We start from the raw sequence: 20,276 nt of genomic DNA on the forward strand, positions 1-20,276 counted from the left end.
ACATTTCACATTCTTAAAATAATGTGGTGATCCTAACTGACCTAAGACAGGGAATTTTTACTATGATTAAATGTCAGGAATTGTGAAAAACTGAGTTTAAATGTATGTAAACTTCCAACTTCAACTGTATATATAACATGTAGGCTATTTAAATCGTTATGGAGCAGAGCGCAGACCAAGCCATAACCGTTTCAACCCAACAAATGGCGGAACACTTGGCTGTATCACAGTTCAATGGTTAGTGCAGGCAATCGATAAGGGTATAACCTACTATTGTACACTATTCTCCCTATTATAATGTGCTTGAATTAAATGTATTAGGAACCACACCTGCAAAGCCTGTTGCACACCTTCATAAGGTAAGTCTGAATACCAGCTACTGAGAAGTGCGTAGGAAAGTCGTGTGTAAGAAAGGCGTCATTTCCTAAGTCGGAATCAGGCCCGTAGAGCTTTGGCGCAGAGCTCTAGCATTAATTTCATGGAGGAATAAAGACATTCTGAATGTAATACATATATGTTCAAAGACAGAAATATAGTCTATTCATTACTCTACCAAATCTGATTGATTGAATATATTTTTGGGGGCCTAAGAGCTACTTGAATATCAAAACATGAGTGGCTAGCAAATCTAATTAGTATGACGAATACATTCATCAAAATCTAGGAATGAATTTTAAGGTGCTTAAAGAACAAACCCTGATAACATTTTCTGTACCACAGCAGGTTACTTACTGTTGTTTCATACCCTAAGTTTTACCTGATTTAATTCAAAGTACTTAAGGTCTAATTCATTTCTATATAGTAGGGTTTATTAAATGGATATATTACACACAGTTTACTGAAAAACAATAATAAGTTTAACTCTGTTCACCAAAAATACACAAGACAGAAGCATAAAGATATATCCTTGTTACTGAAGTCTTTGTGGTTCTACTGTAAAATAGAAAAACTGGAAAGCTTAGGTAACATCTGTTTACAGAATTTGAAGTAGTTGAAGTGAGAATATGTTAATGGTTAACAACTATAACATAGTGATCATAGTAATGTTACAATTATTTTATATTCAAACTAAATGGGAATCACAAATCAAACACTACAACAAATAGCCTATATTTCAGTAACAGCAGTGAACCTTGAATACTTAAAAAGCGTGACCTAGTCCTTATAGTCCAAAATAAATACTGTGTGGAGATTTCCCTTTGAAACCAAATGGTATTGGGCAGATATGTCATATACTTTGGTATAGTGCAGGGGCAAGTAAGAAATGTATGGGTAAAATAACTTAAGTTACCTTTAAAGAAAAGGACGCCATCAAATTCACTGCAATTGACTACATGGCTAAGTCAAACAAGGGGTCCCAAATTAATAACACTCCAACTTAAATACAAATATTTTAAAACAAAATGTAATTTAGTTACAACACATTAAAGCAAATATAACAGATCTACGATAACAAGCAGAGACGTATTAACTTAATTTTAACAGCATCTTGGCAAAATACAGTGGTCCACTGCTCAAAATAAAAGAATCCAAAGGAGTAGTCGTATTACTTGTGGTGGATGGACAATGGCCATTTAGAGCTAAGTTATTTGAGAACTTTGGAGTGATGACATCTGCCTCCTAGAGCTCAGTAGTTGCTATGGGGTGAAGACATCTGCCTTCTAGAGAGAGATCTGTAGCTGCTATGGAGGTGAAGACAGCTGTCTCCTAGAGAAATGTTGTTGCTATGAAGGTGGAGACATCTGCAGTTGCTATGAAGGTGGAGACATCTGCCCCCAAGATAATCTGTAGTTAGTTGCTAGATGGCCCTAACGTTGCCTATTTGGGTCAGCCTTGAATAGAGAATACTGTAGTAACTTTCCTGTCTGAACCACTTGGGTTCAGTGTTCAGTCACTCTCGTACCATTATAGAATGCTTGGTGGGAACTATGTTATGAAGGTGTAATAATTTTTGCTAAGGGAACGAGGCTGCTTTGAGTAAGATTTGCTGGGGCTCTAGTATGCGCCATCGTACCCCCCCCTGCCGTAACCACCACCACCTCGGGTGTAAGGTGCGCTGCTTCTGCCCGAGTAATTACCTTTCATGGGGCCATAATTAGACGACTGCTCGCTATAGCCACCTCCAAAATCACTGTAGCCGTTCCCACCATAGCCACCCATTTGGTCACCATAGCTTCCCCCGTAGCCTCCACTGTACCCCACGCCGTATCCACCGTCACTGCCTCCATAACCTCCTCCATAGCCACCACCGTATCCATTTTGAAACCTTCCTCCCCTCCCGCCACGGGTGCCAGCAGCCTGCATTTCTTGCTTGGTGAGGGCTTTTTTCACCTCTACTTTATGGCCATTTATATGGTGGAACTTCAGTACCACCGCTTTGTCGGCAGAATCATAATCTTCGAAATAAACAAAACCAAACCCCCTCTTCTTACCAGTTTGATTATCGCTAATAACCTCGGCCTTCTCGATAGTACCGAACTGAGAGAAGTACTCGCTCAGATGTTCATCCTCTATGTCTTCTTTCAGACCCCCGATAAATATTTTCTTAACCTTGGCCAGAGCCTCAGGTTTTCCCGCATCTTCACGTGCCACTGCTCTTTTCAGTTCAACATTGTTGCCATCCAGGGCATGAGGCCGCGCGGACATTGCAGCGTCTGCCTCATCAGCAGTAGCATAGGTAACAAAACCAAAACAGCGAGAGCGCTGTAGTTGCTGGTTCTGAACAACTACGCAGTCGGTCAGCTGGCCATACTGTTCAAAGTGTTTACGAAGACCGCCGTCAGTGGTGTGAACATTTAGTCCACCAATAAAGAGCTTGCAGAGTTGATTTTCCATCTCGCTTTGATGCAATTTATCTGGTTATATATCAACGCATAGACTTGATAGTGCTTCTCTTGGTGTCTAAAATGGCGGATGCAGACAAATGGTTGGCGTCGACGTAATGCTTACACGTCTACGAGCCTCCTAGGGGCGAGCTATAGTAAATTGTAGTTCTATTGGAGTTATTATAGCAAAAAAGTTAGCCATTTTGCAGCTATCCATAATCATAAGGACCTAATGATTGGGCACATTGGAATAAAATTTGAACAGGACAAACTAGAATACAATCGTATGGCCTAGTTTACGTTTGGCAAGGTATGCAGCAAGAAAAAAAAGGTGTTGATAGGTTTTATAAACCGGGTGGTTCAAGCCCTGACTGGCTGACAGCCATGGTATATCAGACAACGCAGAGTGCCTGGATACAGCCCTTTGTCACGGTATATTGGCCATATACCACACCCCTTCATGCCTTATTAAGTACATCCAATGTACATGAGAAAAATAACAATCCTCACTGCGATCCAAACAAATGTGTCAGACAACCAAAAATTCCACATTGATTCAGACAGACTTAGTATTAGAAAAGTCACCCTTTGGTAGTGTAAGGGTCTTGCCTCCAATCATGTTTGTCACGCCTCCAAGGAAGACTGGTTGTAGACAACATAACATAGGAAATTCTGGAAGGTCTGAAAAATTACCAAAAAAATGTAATGCATGAATGTAGGCCAGTTTCACCTATTCCTGAACAGGAAAGTGACCAGTTATGGTGTTTCATTCTGTAGGGTGTGCAACTGCTTCATGATATAACCGATCCTGAATAACCCTTTTGAAACAAAATGCCATATGGTTAAATTGACAACATTAAAAACTTTATTACAGGCAAAGGAGTGAGACTCAAGAGTCAACTAATTCAGGATTTTAGTAACATTCCACAACTGCATTGATTTACAAGGTATTGAACAGCACATATTGGACGGAGAAAAGCATTAGGAGGTAACCATTAAAAACAATAACCATAGTTCTTTAAATTCCTCAACACTGTCACGAAATTTTATGATCTTAAACCACTCAAGCATTCATGAAGACTGCTTTCAACTCCATTAATACCCCTGAGTTTCATGTTGCAAAGCAATTTGACTTGTTATTAACCTTGCTGGTACTAAGGACAGAGCACAGGTGTCAAACTCATTCCACAGAAGGCCGAGTTTCTTCGCTCCTCCCTTGTACTTGATGAATTAAGGTCACTAATTAGTAAAGGAACGCCCCACACTGAAGCCTAGGGCTTAATTGAAAGAAAAAAAGCTGCAAACACTAGGCCCTCCATGGAACGAGTTTGACACCCCTGACATACAGTATCATAGGAAAGTCTTGAAGCAGGGACGTTAACTACAATTTAATACAAAAAAAAAAGTTTAAAGAATCACGAAACTACATCGACAAGTCAGAAAGTTGAACTGGTAACAAAGTCCATAATGTCTTTAGTAACGCCGCCTAGGGACAATGGTGTAGTCCAGATGGAGGGAGTAGGATAGGGGTTAAATCAGGGTGGGTGAGGGGCGCGAGTCCTTTTAAATTGGAGCAACAAAGAAATAGGGCACTCTGGCCCGTGTGTGTAAATTCAGTTCATTGAATCAGAAATTATGAACATTTCAAATTAGGGTTGAGAGGTCAACGGTGTCTAATAACCACCATACCCACCCCTGCCATAGCCACCGGCACCTCCACGGGAGTACGGTGCAGCGCTCCTGCCTGAATAGCTACCCCCCTTCATTGCACCATAACCGGAAGACTGCTGACCATAATCTCCGCCAAAGTCATTGTAACCGTTCCCACCATAACTGCCCCCCATTTGATCGCCATAACCGCCTCCGTATCCCCCTTGGTTACCGTAACCACCTCCGTTGCCGTATCCTCCACCGTAGCCGCCATCGTTTCCTCCATAGCCACCGCCATAGCTGCCGTAGCCGCCACCTCTTCCGCCGTCGTAGCCATTTTGAGACCCCCTCATTCCTCTCCCACCCCGGCCACCACGACCACCGGCTGACTGCATCTCTTGTTTGGTGAGGGCCTTCTTCACCTCCACTTTGTGTCCATTGATGGTGTGGAACTTCAGCACTACCGCTTTGTCGGCAGAGTCATTATCTTCGAAGTAGACAAAGCCGAATCCCCTTTTTTTGAAAGTCTCTTTGTCGCTGATGACTTCGGCCTTCTCAATTGCACCGAACTGAGAGAAATAATCATTCAGATGTTCGTCTTCAATGTCGTCTTTCAGCCCACCAATAAATATTTTCTTTACTTTGGCGAGTGCCTCTGGCCTACCAGCATCTTCCCGTGCAACCGCCCTTTTTAACTCCACGTTGGTACCATCGACGACATGTGGCCTGGCGGCCATGGCTGCGTCGGCCTCCTCCGCACTTGAGTAGGTTACAAAGCCGAAACAGCGGGACCTTTGTAGCTGCTGGTTCTGGACCACTACGCAGTCGGTTAACTGGCCGTACTGCTCGAAATGTTGACGAAGGCCATCGTCTGTAGTCTCGACGTTTAAGCCACCGACAAACAGTTTGCAAAGTTGGTTCGTCATGATTACTAGCAGAGTTGTTTTACAGCAAATAAAATGTAACCTGACAAAATCGCATCGCTTTAAAAGAAGCTACCGGCGACGCAATGACGTCTGGCGTAGGTTTGGAAATACGTCAACAGTTCTGATTGGTTGTTCCACTCAAATCCCACCTCATTTTATTCAAATTGCCGTTCTCATAATTTGTAAATTCATCCTTCTCGTTTCATACAATCTCCTCTTCATATGTAATGATCTGAATATCCATTATCTACTTAGCTTTCACTAATCCAGGTCTTTATTCACATCAGTACTCTGGTCATTCCAGTGTCCATTCATGTCAATTATGTTCTAGCACATCATGACACTGCTGTGCGCATTCAAAGCAGTATTGATGCCAATGATTTTTGGTTGATGCTCATTTGTGGACCTTTCATTCCGAACTACATCTGTTACTCCTTTGTTCCCCCTAACCATTAAAAAAAAGACTGGCATTGAACATTCAAGTGTAAAAAAAAAAATAGGCAACTTGAATACATTAATTCAGCAGACACCCTTAGCTACAGTAAGCAGTAAGTAATAGCATACATTTTTTATACTGGTCCACTGTAGGAATTGAACCCAAAACCCTGCCTGTTGGAAGCACCATGCTCTACCAACTGAGCCACACGGGATTGTGTGTGAAGATGTGAATACATTACAGGACGTGCCTATTATCCGGGCAGTGCTCAGCAGGCCACAATGCTGTTGAATTTGCATATAGATATTTATCTTTTGCTAAAAATGTACTGTATGGTGTCCATCTTTCCTATTCATTCAGGATTGAGGCATAACACCACAGATGCTATGCAGTATGGACCCATTTCAACATTAATTGGCTTTTGAGATCTGAAAACATCTGCCAAATTTAATTTGAATTATCAGTAATAGTAATAGTAAATGTGCATCAATGACTGCATGAAGACAGGCAGCCCAATTCAGATCATTCACTTTGACCTGCATCTTTGGAGCTCAGAGGTTAAAATTCACTGTACCTGGCACATGTGACTATTAAACTAAGCTCTGACTGCTCAAAATAGCAAATTAGTGGACTAATAGAATTGGGCTGCATGTCCAAAGTTCAGTAAATGTAACTTCAACATTCAAAGAGTTATGGAGTGCAAGCCGAAGGCAAAAACTACCATGCAACAATATTCCCCTTCAAACCCATTCCATGTGTCCCAATAAAACAATGTAAGTCTTTAAAAAAATAGCTTTATTTCAATTGCAGCAAATTAAAAGCATAGCACACCAAGGCCATCATTGGTGTCTATTTTTCCATAGTATGCAATGATCTAACATTTATGACCAACTTCCCTACAATGGGTAAGAACAGAATAAGTAGTCAATTACATCACCCTCCTAGATTGCCAGTGGGTTTATTCTAGTCAATCATTGCAACCTGGTAAATACAATACAGATTTTAATGCACACATTAGGCAGAATGTCCAGGGGTTCCAAATCACCCATGGCAGTAGGACAGCCTTAACTGCAATCCCCCAGTCCTGAAGGAAACCAAGGCTTGCCAGATTGGTGTCCTGGCAGTCAGGTCACCATGGCTACCTGGAGGAGAGAGGAAAAGGGTAAAGAATGAGACAGTGCATATAAATATATCAAGCCAAGTCAGGAGGTAACACCATGTGCCATTCCATATATTTGCATTAATGTAGGAAGTGCACTTAGTCTCCTCAGACCATTATTTTAGATTATTTAGGACCAAGTAAGTACAGTAAAATCCCCTCTTAAAAGATGCATAAGGCCAAAGACCAACTACTGATAAATGCAAAAAACGATCAATAAATTAATCCTAATCAGTACAGTTGAGTACCATTTCAAATCCATATCTTTAATACTTGACCAACACATAGTGAAGACAGTTTGATTTACATACCTAGTTTGCTGATGTGATCCTAAAGAGATATTTCAGAGTCCTATGACAATCGACCCCAGGTATAGAACAGGGTCCCTGTATAAAGTCAAACTGCTACTGCTATGTTGACGTACTTGGATAACAGTATGAACACCTAAATGTAGGAATCAAAGATAAATATGAGAGCCCTCAGGTCCACAAGTTAAAAGCCAGTTAACTTTATGGAACATTGCCAACCAACAAAGCCTCCATGCATTGGTCATGGGCAAACTTAACTGCAATCCATTCTTCACCCCCTTAGCTGGGAAGAGCAATGGAAGAAATGCCATGAAGCTAATATTAAATATATTAAAATAAGTCACATAATATAACCAATCAGAAGTAGACTTAGAGGGATAGTTCGGGATTTTGACGAGGCCCATTACTTCCCCAGGAAGATGCACTTGTAGATACCATTTATATGCACCTGTGTGCAGTTTGAAGGAAGTATTGACGCTCGAAAGTACTAACTTCCTTCATACTGGACGCTGATGATTACAAAATGGTATACATTGATTTGACTTTGGGGAAGTATATAAAGCTATGTCAAAATCCCGAACTATTCATTTAAGACATCCTGGTAAAATGAGTAAAATAACTAAGTTTGTTTAACTTTTTATTTAAAATGAACATACATATGCATACCAATGCTTAACAATTGTAGTTTGATCTTCAGACAGATTATACAATATACATGAGATATTGCTGAAGTAAATGAAAGGAACATTAAGCTGATAGCGGACGCTATGTGTGTTGGGAAATTACTGTGACGTACTTCGTTGATTTACAAAACATTGTCAAGAATGAAACGTTTAAACTGGATCCGTCCCACCACCTAAGCGTCACCTAAAACTTATAGGCTAGTAGTGGATAGAATACAAATTTATATCAGAGTCATAGCTAATAAATACAACTCCATAGCACATGCGTCCCATTACCCAAACATTGAAAAAAAGATTAGATCCCAGGGAAATTCGGAACTAATTGCTTAAAATGTAGATAAGAGAAAATATAGTATCAAACAAAACAATCCTTGACTAAACTCAAAAACGAAAGTACGCAAAACTAAAAAAAAAAAAAAAAAAGCAAGCCAACTAACGACAGCTACACGCCCTCAACTTGGAACAAATGATAAATGGGTTTTGCAATCGAACTTTTCCTACAGCAAGAGCTGGTCGTGCTAATCAGGTTCTGGGTCGGAAGTCATCTTCCTACCTGTTTGGTTTTTGAGGTCTTCTTAATGATTAGGTTTCACAGTGTCGGCATTTTGCCAGTACTTTATGGCAGATGCCCGATGACAGAATTTTTTTTAGTTCGGTTTGAGGTCGTCCGATCCGACGGTTGAGGGTGTAAAAGACATTTCTTTGCAAATAGTCTGTCGTAGCCACGGGTTTAGTAGCCGCCATAAGCCCCTCTGTTGTAGCCACCCGCACCGCCTCTGGGGGCGTATGGAGCGGGGCTCCTACCGGCGTAGTTGTTGCCGCCTTTCATGGGCCCATACCCGGAGGACTGCTGGCTGTACCCACTGCCAAAGTCACTGTAGCCATTGCCGCCACCATAACCCCCCATCTGGTCGCCGTAGCCACCTCCGTAGCTTGCGCCTCCATAACCACCGCCATAGCCTCCACTTCCGTAGCCGCCGCCATAACCGCCGCTATTGCCTCCGTAGCCCCCACCGAAACCGCCCCCGTAGCTGTCGTAACCACCTCTGCCGCCGCCGAAGCCATTTTGTCCTCCTCTCATGCCTCTCCCCCCTCTTCCACCCCTGCCGCCACCACCAGCTTGCATCTCCTGCTTTGTGAGGGCTTTCTTCACTTCCACCTTGTGCCCATTGATGGTGTGGAACTTTACAACCACTGCCTTGTCGGCCGAATCGTTATCGGTGAAGTGAACAAAGCCGAACCCCCTTTTCTTTCCGGTTTCCTTCTCCGCGATAACTTCGGCCTTCTCGATCTCGCCGAACTGGGAAAAATAATCATTCAGATGTTCATCTTCGATGTCGTCTTTCAGTCCACCGATGAATATTTTCTTGACCTTGGCGAGTGCCTCGGGTTTTCCGGCATCTTCACGAGCGACCGCTCTTTTCAACTCCACGTTGGTGCCATCAACGACATGTGGCCTAGCCGCCATTGCTGCATCGGCCTCCTCCCCGCTCGAGTAGGTAACAAAGCCGAAGCAGCGGGACCTCTGTAGTTGCTTATTCACAACCACAACGCAGTCGGTCAGTTGACCATACTGCTCAAAATGCTTGCGGAGCCCGTCATCGTCGGTATCTACGTTCAATCCACCGACAAAAAGTTTGCAAAGTTGATTTGCGGCGTCCATTTCTTGACAGAAAATACTGCGTAGCTAGCTCGACAGAAAACCTGTATCAGCAAAGCTTGGAGGTGGGGAAATGGCGTCCAGGCCGTATTTATAACAAAGTTATAGTGACGTCAGACTACAGCAACATCACCGTTACGCCCCTGACATTGGGGTTGTTCAGTAGGGTAAGGTTGAAGCAAAACGCTGCGCAGATTTTCGGATCTGTAGATCACCTCAACTTCCAAAGTACTCCTTTCAATGTAATTCATATACAGGGTGGATTAGCGAATTTACGCAGCCCGTAGTCACCCGTTGATCGCCGTGAATAAACTGATAATCTTTTGTTCTTTTGAGGGTTGGAAAGTCATTTTGGAAATAACATTTATTTTAATTGTATAATTAGTATCTTATTTATATCTGTAGAACTTGACTGTTGTGATATTTTTTATTTTATTTAACCTTTATTTAACTAGGCAAGTCAGTTAAGAACAAATTCTTATTTACAATGACAAGGCTCCTGTGGGGACAGGGGCCTAGGATTAAAATAAATAAATACAATATTAATATAGGACAAAACACACATCACAACAAGAGAGACAACACAACACTACATAAAAAGAGACCTAAGACAACAACATAGCAAGGCAGCAACACATGACAACACAGCATGGTAGCAACCCAACATGGTACAAACATTATTGGGCACAGTCAACAGAAAGGCCAAAGAAGGTAGAGACAACAATACATCACACAAAGCAGTGAATTTCGACCACCCATTCACAACTTTAAGCAAATTCCCCTCCTTGTATAACCCTACTATAACCCTATGTACAAATGACCTGACTAACAGGTACCGGTACCCCCTGTATATAGCCTCGTTATTGTTATTTTATTGTGTTACTTTTTTATTAGTATTTTATCTTTTACTTTAGTTTATTTAGTAAATATTTTGTTAGCTCTATTTCTTGAACTGCATTGTTGGTTAAGGGCTTGTAAGTTAGCATTTCACGGTAAGGTCTAAACCTGTTGAATTCAGCCCATGTGACAAATAAAAATTACTTTTGTCTTCTTTTTTATCCCTTCAAATTGCTTATATAAATTGCAGTGTAAAATTATACCCCAAGCCAGCTTCCAACCAGCTATTGTATAGTGAAAGACTAGAGTGCCTTGATGTCTGCTTCAGACTTAACATTTGAGAGAGAAAAAAACAATAACAGACATTTAAGCTTAATATTTTTCCTATGAAGTTAGTGAAAAACATTAGCCTTTAACTTTGACATAATCTAAACTGCATTTGGGAAAAATGAAGAAAAAAAGTAAAAGGCAACAAACTATTTATTTTCAAGGTGCACTATGGAGCTAGTGCATAAAACAAAAGTCATAATTCAATAGCATATAACCTTTACATAATCTAAAATTGAAATGATGCTGTTCCTGATGTAAATAGTTAGACTGATTGGATGTATTTGCACAACAACAGAGGTAGCGTCTGTGGTCAGCTCCTCAGACAATGGCATGGTATGCCGCTGCTCATTTGTGTTTGAATGGGGAGGCCCCTATTCTCTGGAGATGCGAAATCGAGGCTTTTGGTGCCACCAGTGTTCAAACTATTCTTTTCACTGATGAGCAGCCTTCATCATGTGCATCGTCTTCCTCAGGTTGATTTAAGTACTCTGTCTCTCTGAATATTCCTGTTTTATGAGCTGATGGGTTAGAGACTGTTCAGTGCTCTATATATTATACACAGTGCACAATCTGGAACTATGTGATGTTAAATATTGCTATATATATTTTTTTAATTTAACCTTTATTTAACTAGGCAAGTCAGTTAAGAACAAAATCTTATTTACAATGATGGCCTACTGGGGAACAGTGGATTAACTGCCCTGTTCAGGAGTACCTTGTCAGCTCAGGGATTCAATCCAGCACCCTTTCGGTTACTGGTCCAATGCTCTAACCACTAGGCTACCTGCCGATATTCAGTTTATTCAGCAATATCTCCTTGTCAAACAATTATTTTAAGACTACATGAGTTAGATCCAGGCTAAATGGTAAGATATACCTATTTCTTTCAGTTTATGGTTAGAATATAAAAAGCAAGCAGAATATCAAAGAGTAGTAATACTTCCCTCTAGTGGAACACATTTGGCAACTCTGCAACACTAAGGGGTAGTACAAATGAGATAATAGTATATCCGATCTGCTAAACCTACTAAATAAGTATAATAGTAAGCCTTCATGATGAGATTATTAAATTATTTTGGAGTAATTACATGTAGCTAAAACCAGTTGACCAAGTGGCACAGGGTTAACATCGGTTTTGTTGTTATATGAGGTTTGTGTGCTACTTTGATTTAATTTTTGTGTTTTAGTGTTTGGTCTTGTAGTCACTATAGTCTGAGTTTTAGTGGATTGCAATAGTTTGGAAGATTGGACATGGTTTCAGTGTGAGGTGAGAGACTGCATATTCCGTTTAATTTCCACCACAACAGGGGATGAATCACTGGACATGTTTCACAAAGATTATGTCACACCCAGAGATGCATGTGAAAGTGTCTGGTGATCAAACCATCTCAAGCACCAAATCAATAGGCATAGCCTACATTGTTTACCATGTCTGTTTGGCTCAATGACTTTATCCAAATGCCTAGAATAAAACAATATGTTAGAAAGACAATGTAAGTATTGTAATAGTGTTCATATTAAATAAAACATGTTTTTTTTAAACCAAGAAAATGGCATTGACACACCTGGGAGAATAACATCTGATTATGGGATAATATAATCATAGCAATAAACATGGTGGACTGTATTATATGTTCATAACATTTTCAAACACACGTTGTGCATTATTGACATAAAGTATTCATCCTTGTAAAAAGGCAGAGCAACAGACGTATCATTATCTGTCGCGATATTTGGCTTGTAGCTGGCGCTGGATCAGAATTCAAATCGTGTTTCGTAAATGGTGGAAAACCTAATAATATTTGAGGTGTGGTGGTTCGGTGCCCTTTTTTACTGCATGTGGCAACGTATGCTAACAAGCTAGGTTGCAAGCTAAACAGCTTGACAGTTATCCTCTTCAAATATGATCACTTACAACTTTTCGGAGGGTAACTGTCTTTGTGCAATCAACAGTTAGCTTGCAACTTTGCAAGCTAGCTAGCTGACCTCGTACCCAGGCTCGATTGCTAGAGAGACAGCTGGCTGGTGGACGAGATTACAAGTTTAGCTAACGGAGCTAGTGAACTCGAATATCAGGAGGGGGAAAAAGCTTCATATCGTGTTACTAGCTAGTTAGGAGGCCTAGCCTTTCAGATAAACAAAATTAGATCAAATATGTGTATCAGTTGTATGCTGCATTGTTCACTAGAAAGCATATGTATACAATCGTTTTATCCAGTTTCGTGCCTACTAAAAAGGACCCAGTTACTGAGTCCAAGTTATAGAGCAGTTACTACTAGCTACAACCTTTATCCATTGTTCTCTCAACATGGTTTAGCTCCAGGTTTGTCTTTAGTCCATCATTAGACAAATATCTATTTGGCATCCTTGTTTGTTCTGTTCATTTAAATCAGATATTGTAATCACAGAATAGCCCACATGCTTTACATAATTGAACAACTATTCCACCTAACACCATATGAGCCATTGCTGTACTTAATGGGTGTCCCACACCTACCTTAATAAGTGTTCCTGTTAAGTTTCTCTCTTTTTGCTTCTCTTCAATTGTGAAAGATGTCTATTTCAGGAGATGATTTTGATCCAGCGACTACAACACAAGTTGAAAGAAGCAGAAGGTGCGCTGCAGAAAGCAACCCAATATGGCCTTCAGCTGCTGGATGGGCAGCTGGATCTGCAGAACAAGTTGGATGAACAGAGGATAGAGATTACCAACACTGGAGGTGATCATTCACACTGGGCAATTACTGACATCATTAAAGGCAGCTGTCTTGACAGTTGATGAATAGGCTTTGACAGAAGCAGTATAACTCATTACAAAATAAGACAACTGCTTTCCATAAAAACGACTAATATGAATGGTGTAATCATCCTGATATTGCATGACAGGAATCTTGTTACTACTGATATTACATGAATGTTAAACAGGGTTTGGATGAGAACACAGATAGAGTGGGTTGATGTTAGAGGAACGACTATAGTCTCCTGTGTGTCGGTTCTCAGGCCCTGAAGGAAGAAAAATACTCTGCTGAAAAGCCGTGTGCTGGACAGCCTGCGCTCCGACTATAACTTGGTCAACAGCCAGCGGAGGCTACAGTGGGAGAAACAGGAATCCCTGCTGGAGAGGAACCATGCTATGGGGCTCAATGAGTGCAAGAACAAGGTTGGGCTGCCAGTGATGTGGATTGGGTTACCTGTACACTCTGTACACCATTTGCGAGGAAGAATGAATGGAAAGTTACTTTGTTGTGGAATTCTGCACACTGAAATCATCTCTGCTAAGGACATCACAAGTTGTCTTTGAGTCAATTCGTTTTCCTTGACAATACGTAGTGAATGAATGTGATGTGTGTGTTTGGCCGTAGGTGGAGAAAATGAAAGCTGAATTTGATGAGGCGCAGCTCATTGAGAAGCAACTGAAGCATAAACTGTAGCTCCAGACAGAGACCCTGAGGAACAAGATGGAGGAGCTGCATTTGGTCACAGAGCGGACTCATGAAACCATGTCCTCAGAGTTGATGGAGTTGCAGGAGGAGAGGATGGAACAGGAGGATGCTAAGGTGAACAAAATATTTAATATTACACTCTCTGTAAAGAACCATAAAGACTCAGGATAACTAGAAAAATAATTTGTTCATCCATAGCTGATTAAAATCTTGGTAAACAATGATTACATGTGATACAGTATAGGTAGCCATTTTCTTTTTGTCCACTCAGGCCACCTTGGAGCAGGCACTTCAGGAGGCCCAGTACAAAGACCAGCTCTGGAGCTGACCAACACAAATCTTCAATGTTAACTGGAGTGAATCACTGAGAAGGAAGAGCATGAGAGAGAAGCTGCCTCCTGCTTTAACGCCTTGGAGTAAAATAACAATCTTTTAGCAGTTTAGGATAAGGTATATTATGCATGCGTTACACTAGATTCATACAGTGAGGGAAAAAAGTATTTGATCCCCTGCTGATTTTGTACGTTTGCCCACTGACAAAGAAATGATCAGTCTATAATTTTAATGGTAGGTTTATTTGAACAGTAAGAGACAGAATAACAACTAAAAAATCCAGAAAAACGCATGTCAAAAATGTTATAAATTGATTTGCATTTTAATGAGGGAAATAAGTATTTGACCCCCTCTCAATCAGAAAGATTTCTGACTCCCAGGTGTCATTTATACAGGTAACGAGCTGAGATTAGGAGCACACTCTTAAAGGGAGTGCTCCTAATCTCAGTTTGTTACCTATATAAAAGACACCTGTCCACAGAAGCAATCAATCAATCAGATTCCAAACTCTCCACCATGGCCAAGACCAAAGAGCTCTCCAAGGATGTCAGGGACAAGATTGTAGACCTACACAAGGCTGGAATGGGCTACAAGACCATCGCCAAGCAGCTTGGTGAGAAGGTGACAACAGTTGGTGCGATTATTCGCAAATGGAAGAAACACAAAAAAACTGTCAATATCCCTCGGCCTGGGGCTCCATGCAAGATCTCACCTCGTGGAGTTGCAATGATCATGAGAACGGTGAGGAATCAGCACAGAACTACACGGGAGGATCTTGTCAATGATCTCAAGGCAGCTGGGACCATAGTCACCAAGAAAACAATTGGTAACACACTACGCCGTGAAGGACTGAAATCCTGCAGCGCCCGCAAGGTCCCCCTGCTCAAGTAAGCACATATACATGCCCGTCTGAAGTTTGCCAATGAACATCTGAATGATTCAGAGGACAACTGGGTGAAAGTGTTGTGGTCAGATGAGACCAAAATGGAGCTCTTTGGCATCAACTCAACTCGCCGTGTTTGGAGGAGGAATGCTGCCTATGACCCCAAGAACACCATCCCCACTGTCAAACATGGAGGTGGAAACATGCTTTGGGGGTGTTTTTCTGCTAAGGGGACACGACAACTTCACCGCATCAAAGGGACAATGGACGGGGCCATGTACCGTCAAATCCTGGGTGAGAACCTCCTTCCCTCAGCCAGGGCATTAAAAATGGGTCGTGGATGGGTATTCCAGCATGACAATGACCCAAAACACACGGCCAAGGCAACAAAGGAGTGGCTCAAGAAGAAGCACATTAAGGTCCTGGAGTGGCCAAGCCAGTCTCCAGACCTTAATCCCATAGAAAATCTGTGGAGGGAGCTGAAGGTTCGAGTTGCCAAACGTCAGCCTCGAAACCTTAATGACTTGGAGAAGATCTGCAAAGAGGAGTGGGACAAAATCCCTCCTGAGATGTGTGCAAACCTGGTGGCCAACTACAAGAACCGTCTGACCTCTGATTGCCACCAAGTACTAAGTCATGTTTTGCAGAGGGGTCAAATACTTATTTCCCTCATTAAAATGCAAATCATTTTATAACATTTTTGACATGCGTTTTTCTGGATTCTGTTGTTGTTATTCTGTCTCTCACTGTTTAAATAAACCTACCATTAAAATTATAGACTGATCATTTCTTTGTCAGTGGGAAAACGTACAAAATCAGCAGGGGATCAAATACTTTTTTCCCTCACTGTAGTCATTCATGCTAATGACACTATTGTTCCTATTTGCCTGCTTTAGAAAGCCCTGGAGGCCAACGAGATCTCCAGTGTCACGGGTGTCATATAGAGGAGACCAAGGCGCAGAATGTTGAGTGCTCATCGTTATATTTTAATGAAAACAAACACTAGACAAAATAAACAAAATGACAGCCAACAGTTCCGTCAGGTTATATAAACTAAACAGAAAGCAACTACCCACGGAAACCAAGGGAAAAAAGGCTGCCTAAGTATGGCTTCCAATCAGAGACAATGATAGACAGCTGCCTCTGATTGGAAACCATACCTGGCCAAAACATAGAAATACCAACATAGAATGCCCACACCCTGACCTACCTAAACAGAGAAAAAACAGCTCTCTTAGGTCAGAGCGTGACATCCAGATTCAACTGGATCAGGTGTTGCAACAGGCACAAGATCCAAACAGCAAGGGAAAGTCTTTATTTGGAGAGGTAGGTTTCTCTTTAGCTTGAGGACAAGCGAGCAGCGATTAAAAGACAGTTGATCAGTATGAAAGTACCGATCCCTTCAGAAGCAGCATGTGATCTCAGAACAACATCTTCATCGTATGAAGGTACAATACAAAACACGTTCCCTTATGTTTCCAGTCAATCACTCCTAGTGACAATGTGAAACTGAACCAGAGGTGCATTTGGAATTCATCTGCTTTTTCCTCTTGTTTTTTCCCTCCAGGTTCAGATAGCCACAATGATGCAGCTGCAAGGCTCCAGGGCAGACCCTGCTCACTTGGAGCGCCTACAGTCCATGCTCTCAGAGAAGAACAGTGAGATACAAGCCCTCAAGATCAAACTACGTCGCCCGGAGAAAGTAGAGGTGATGTCCTCTTGTTTGTGGTCACTTCGATTCAAATCTATAACACTACAACATGCGATAGGACGACAGATTCACAGTATGAAGTGATTGTGTAGTTATGTCAATTGTTGGTTACTTTGTCTATGCAGATGACATTGAAGGCACAGCCCTCTTCAGCCCCAGTGGGGACGGGACTTACTACACTGACCTGAAAATCCAACTTTTGAACTCTGTGTGAGTTATCTCTGGTTTTAGTGTACAGTTAGTATTTACATGCTGAGTGGATGAAGGCCTTCAGTTTAACCCATAAACGGTCTGCATTTAAAGTTCAGTATACAAATTAGAGCTGTCATACCTGCGTCAGCGTTTGATTGTTGTGATGTTTGTGTGTGTAGGAAGGAAACAGAGCGACTGGGGGATGAGTTGTTAATGCAAAGAATTAAGTCACTCTGAGAGTTAAAGAGCACTGGAGCTGGAGAGAAAGCTTTTCAGTGTAGTGAGGGTCCTCAAATAGAGCCAGAGTGACAACATCAAGCTGCAAGTCAAAGTGGAAGAGTTTAGGTAGAAATATGAGCCCAATGGTAAATTTGCCTATATAGTGACATTCACTTGAACACAGGTGCAGTGATTACTTACATATTTCAAACATTTAGACAATAGGTAAGAGGTATTAACTCAATGATGTTGTGTTTTTAGTGGGGAATAAATGTCTTATTCAGAAGCGCAAGTGCGAGAAACTCCCTGTAGACATGCCTAGTGACCTCCCAGAGGTGAAGAAAGAGGAGCCCATGGTCCTGGAGATGGAGCTCCCCAAGCACATGAAAGAGGAAACGGAACCCTTGTGTAAAGGAGAGGCCCACCTTTACCCCTCTGCAGCCCCCCCAACAGCCCCAAGCCTAACCCTGCCTTGCCTGGAGACAGCAAGTGTGTCCACATCTGTGAGGAGCCCCCAACCACTATCCCCAACCCCCCTATGTCAGTGTCCCTATGGTGCTGCAGACCCCTGTCTCTCCTCCTCCGCTGTGTCAACTTTGGTTTCTTGGTGTTCTTCTTGGGTTTTGTTCGGGCTCTCGCCACTCGTCCACCACTGCCGACCCTTCCCCTGTCTTTCGGGAGGGCTGTCACATGAAAGAGTCTTCACTGATTTGCCTTTGACTTCCAGTAGGGGCAATTTTGCTGCCACCTGACCTAAAAATTAAGATACCTTTTTATAAGTATTATACTTTCCGGGACATTTTCCCGACAAAGCTGACCGCCTGGATTAAGGCTAGAATTGCTATTAGAACCGTTGTAACTTACTGTATACAGTGTACCATGAGTCAGTGTGTAACTTGTTCTTCCGTTGCATGTACTGTATTAGATGCATGTCATTTAAGTACTAATAATGGTTTACAGCCTGCTGCCTTTGGGAACAGTTTAAATTACGTTTATCATTGTTTTAGCATTTTTTTTGTTCTTATTAACACATTTTGTCAAGTGGTTTTGGAATTAGCCTGTTTACCTTCAATCTAATGGGGTGTAATGTATGGCGTACCACGTAGGTCTAGAAAATGTGTTTGTAAATGAATTGTTTTCTATTTTTTTACTATAAATGAAGACCACAGGGTTGTAAACCTCATCTGTATGGCTTTGCATTTGACAGCGTCTTTAAACAAACGGAATGGTTTGCAATTGCCTTTAGGTCTCTTTTAGCTGACTGTAAAATCAAGACTAGGGAGATGGAGAAGGAAGGCACTTAAATATTTTGGCTTGCTCATTCACTCTGAATGGCACACATACACAATCCATGTCTCAAAGCTTAAACATCCTTCTTTAACCTGTCTCCTCCCCTTCATCTACACTGATTGCAGTGGATTTAACAAGTGACATCAATAAGGGATCATAGCTTTCACCTGGTCAGTCTGTCATGGAAAGAGCAGGTGTTCCTAATGTTTTGTACACTCAGTGTGTATTTTAACAGTTTGTAAATGTATTAATACAATTACGACAATATATGGATTTCAGTCTGATTTAATCTCATTTAAGTGTTAAAATGAAATTTTTGGTGAGATGCTTTTTAACCCCCTATCTGATATCAAAGCACAGTCAATCAGCATTTTTTTGTATTTATTGTTAAATTAGTCTATGGGCAGTATTGGGAAGTGCTCTATCATCACTTAGTACTTAAATTATAATTAACACAATTTCACACACAACAAGGAGACCCATTGAGAAAGTTTTTTGTTGTTGTATAGTCATCATACAGTATATTAACCCAGGATTAAATTATATTGCACAAAAATATAAACGCAACATGTAAAGTGGTGGTATGGTGTTTCATGGGTTAAAATAAAATATCCCAGTAATGTTCCATGCACACAAAAAGCTTATTTCTCTCAAATGTTGTGCACAAATTTGTTTACATCACTGTTAGTGAGCATTTCTCCTTTGCCAAAATAATCCATCCACTTTACAGGTGAGGCATGTCAAGAAGCTGATTAAACAGCATGATCATTACACAGGTGCACCTTGTGCTAGGGACAATAAAAGGCCACTCTAAAATCTGAAGTTTTGTCACACAACACAATGCCACAGATGTCTCAAGTTTTGAGGGAGTGTACAATTGGCATGCTGACTGCAGGAATGTCCACCAGAGCTGTTGCCAGAGAAGAGAATTGAATGTTAATTTCTTTACCATAAGCCGCCGACATACGTCGTTTTAGAGAATTTGTCAGTAAGTCCACCGGCTTCACAACTGCAGACCACGTGTAACCAAGCAAGCCCTGGACCGCCAGTATAGATCAGGGTTAACCCGCTATAACCGACACACGCAAGAGTATTAGTCTCTTCTCCTGCTTATCTCTGTCTTCTGAGAAGAAAACACTATAGTTACTTTTTCATATGTTGTAAGATTCATATACATGTTTACAGTACCATAACTGTTCTGACAAACTGGTGTGAGATTTTCTATGTAGGCCTACAGTTACAATGATCTGCTGCCACATTATGGAATATTCGATTTCTTGAAGAACCTCTAGAGGCTGTATATCAATTTGATCAGGGGCTTGTGGGGAACTATTTAATGCCATCAAATCTTTGCCACCCCGAGATGGGCCAGTTTTTGGTATGGCACATGG

At 41.4% G+C, this 20,276-nt stretch overlaps 3 protein-coding genes and 1 pseudogene across 3 annotated transcripts; 1 reads left to right on the forward strand and 3 right to left on the reverse strand.

Annotated features, from left to right (window-relative positions):
* Positions 1-787: 787 nt before the first annotated feature.
* LOC115205447 (heterogeneous nuclear ribonucleoprotein A0) lies at positions 788-3,198 on the reverse strand. Its single transcript, XM_029771431.1, has one exon. It carries the CDS (start codon positions 2,833-2,835, stop codon positions 1,996-1,998), a length of 840 nt encoding a protein of 279 aa, XP_029627291.1. The 5' UTR covers positions 2,836-3,198; the 3' UTR covers positions 788-1,995.
* A 469-nt stretch (positions 3,199-3,667) lies between these two features.
* LOC115205446 (heterogeneous nuclear ribonucleoprotein A0) lies at positions 3,668-5,478 on the reverse strand. Its single transcript, XM_029771430.1, has one exon. It carries the CDS (start codon positions 5,399-5,401, stop codon positions 4,499-4,501), a length of 903 nt encoding a protein of 300 aa, XP_029627290.1. The 5' UTR covers positions 5,402-5,478; the 3' UTR covers positions 3,668-4,498.
* A 1,137-nt stretch (positions 5,479-6,615) lies between these two features.
* On the reverse strand, positions 6,616-9,720 carry LOC115205445 (heterogeneous nuclear ribonucleoprotein A0). The gene is made up of 2 exons (XM_029771429.1): positions 8,541-9,720; positions 6,616-6,979 (listed from the first exon to the last, which is right to left on the reverse strand). The coding sequence occupies exon 1, from the start codon at positions 9,648-9,650 to the stop codon at positions 8,718-8,720; it is 933 nt and encodes a 310-aa protein (XP_029627289.1). The 5' UTR covers positions 9,651-9,720; the 3' UTR covers positions 6,616-6,979; positions 8,541-8,717.
* A 3,663-nt stretch (positions 9,721-13,383) lies between these two features.
* On the forward strand, positions 13,384-18,778 carry LOC115205031 (protein Spindly-like; annotated as a pseudogene).
* Positions 18,779-20,276: the final 1,498 nt, after the last annotated feature.

The sequence above is a fragment of the Salmo trutta genome, chromosome 13 (genome assembly GCF_901001165.1).
Source record: "Salmo trutta chromosome 13, fSalTru1.1, whole genome shotgun sequence".
In the NCBI taxonomy this organism is placed as follows: Eukaryota; Metazoa; Chordata; class Actinopteri; order Salmoniformes; family Salmonidae; genus Salmo; species Salmo trutta.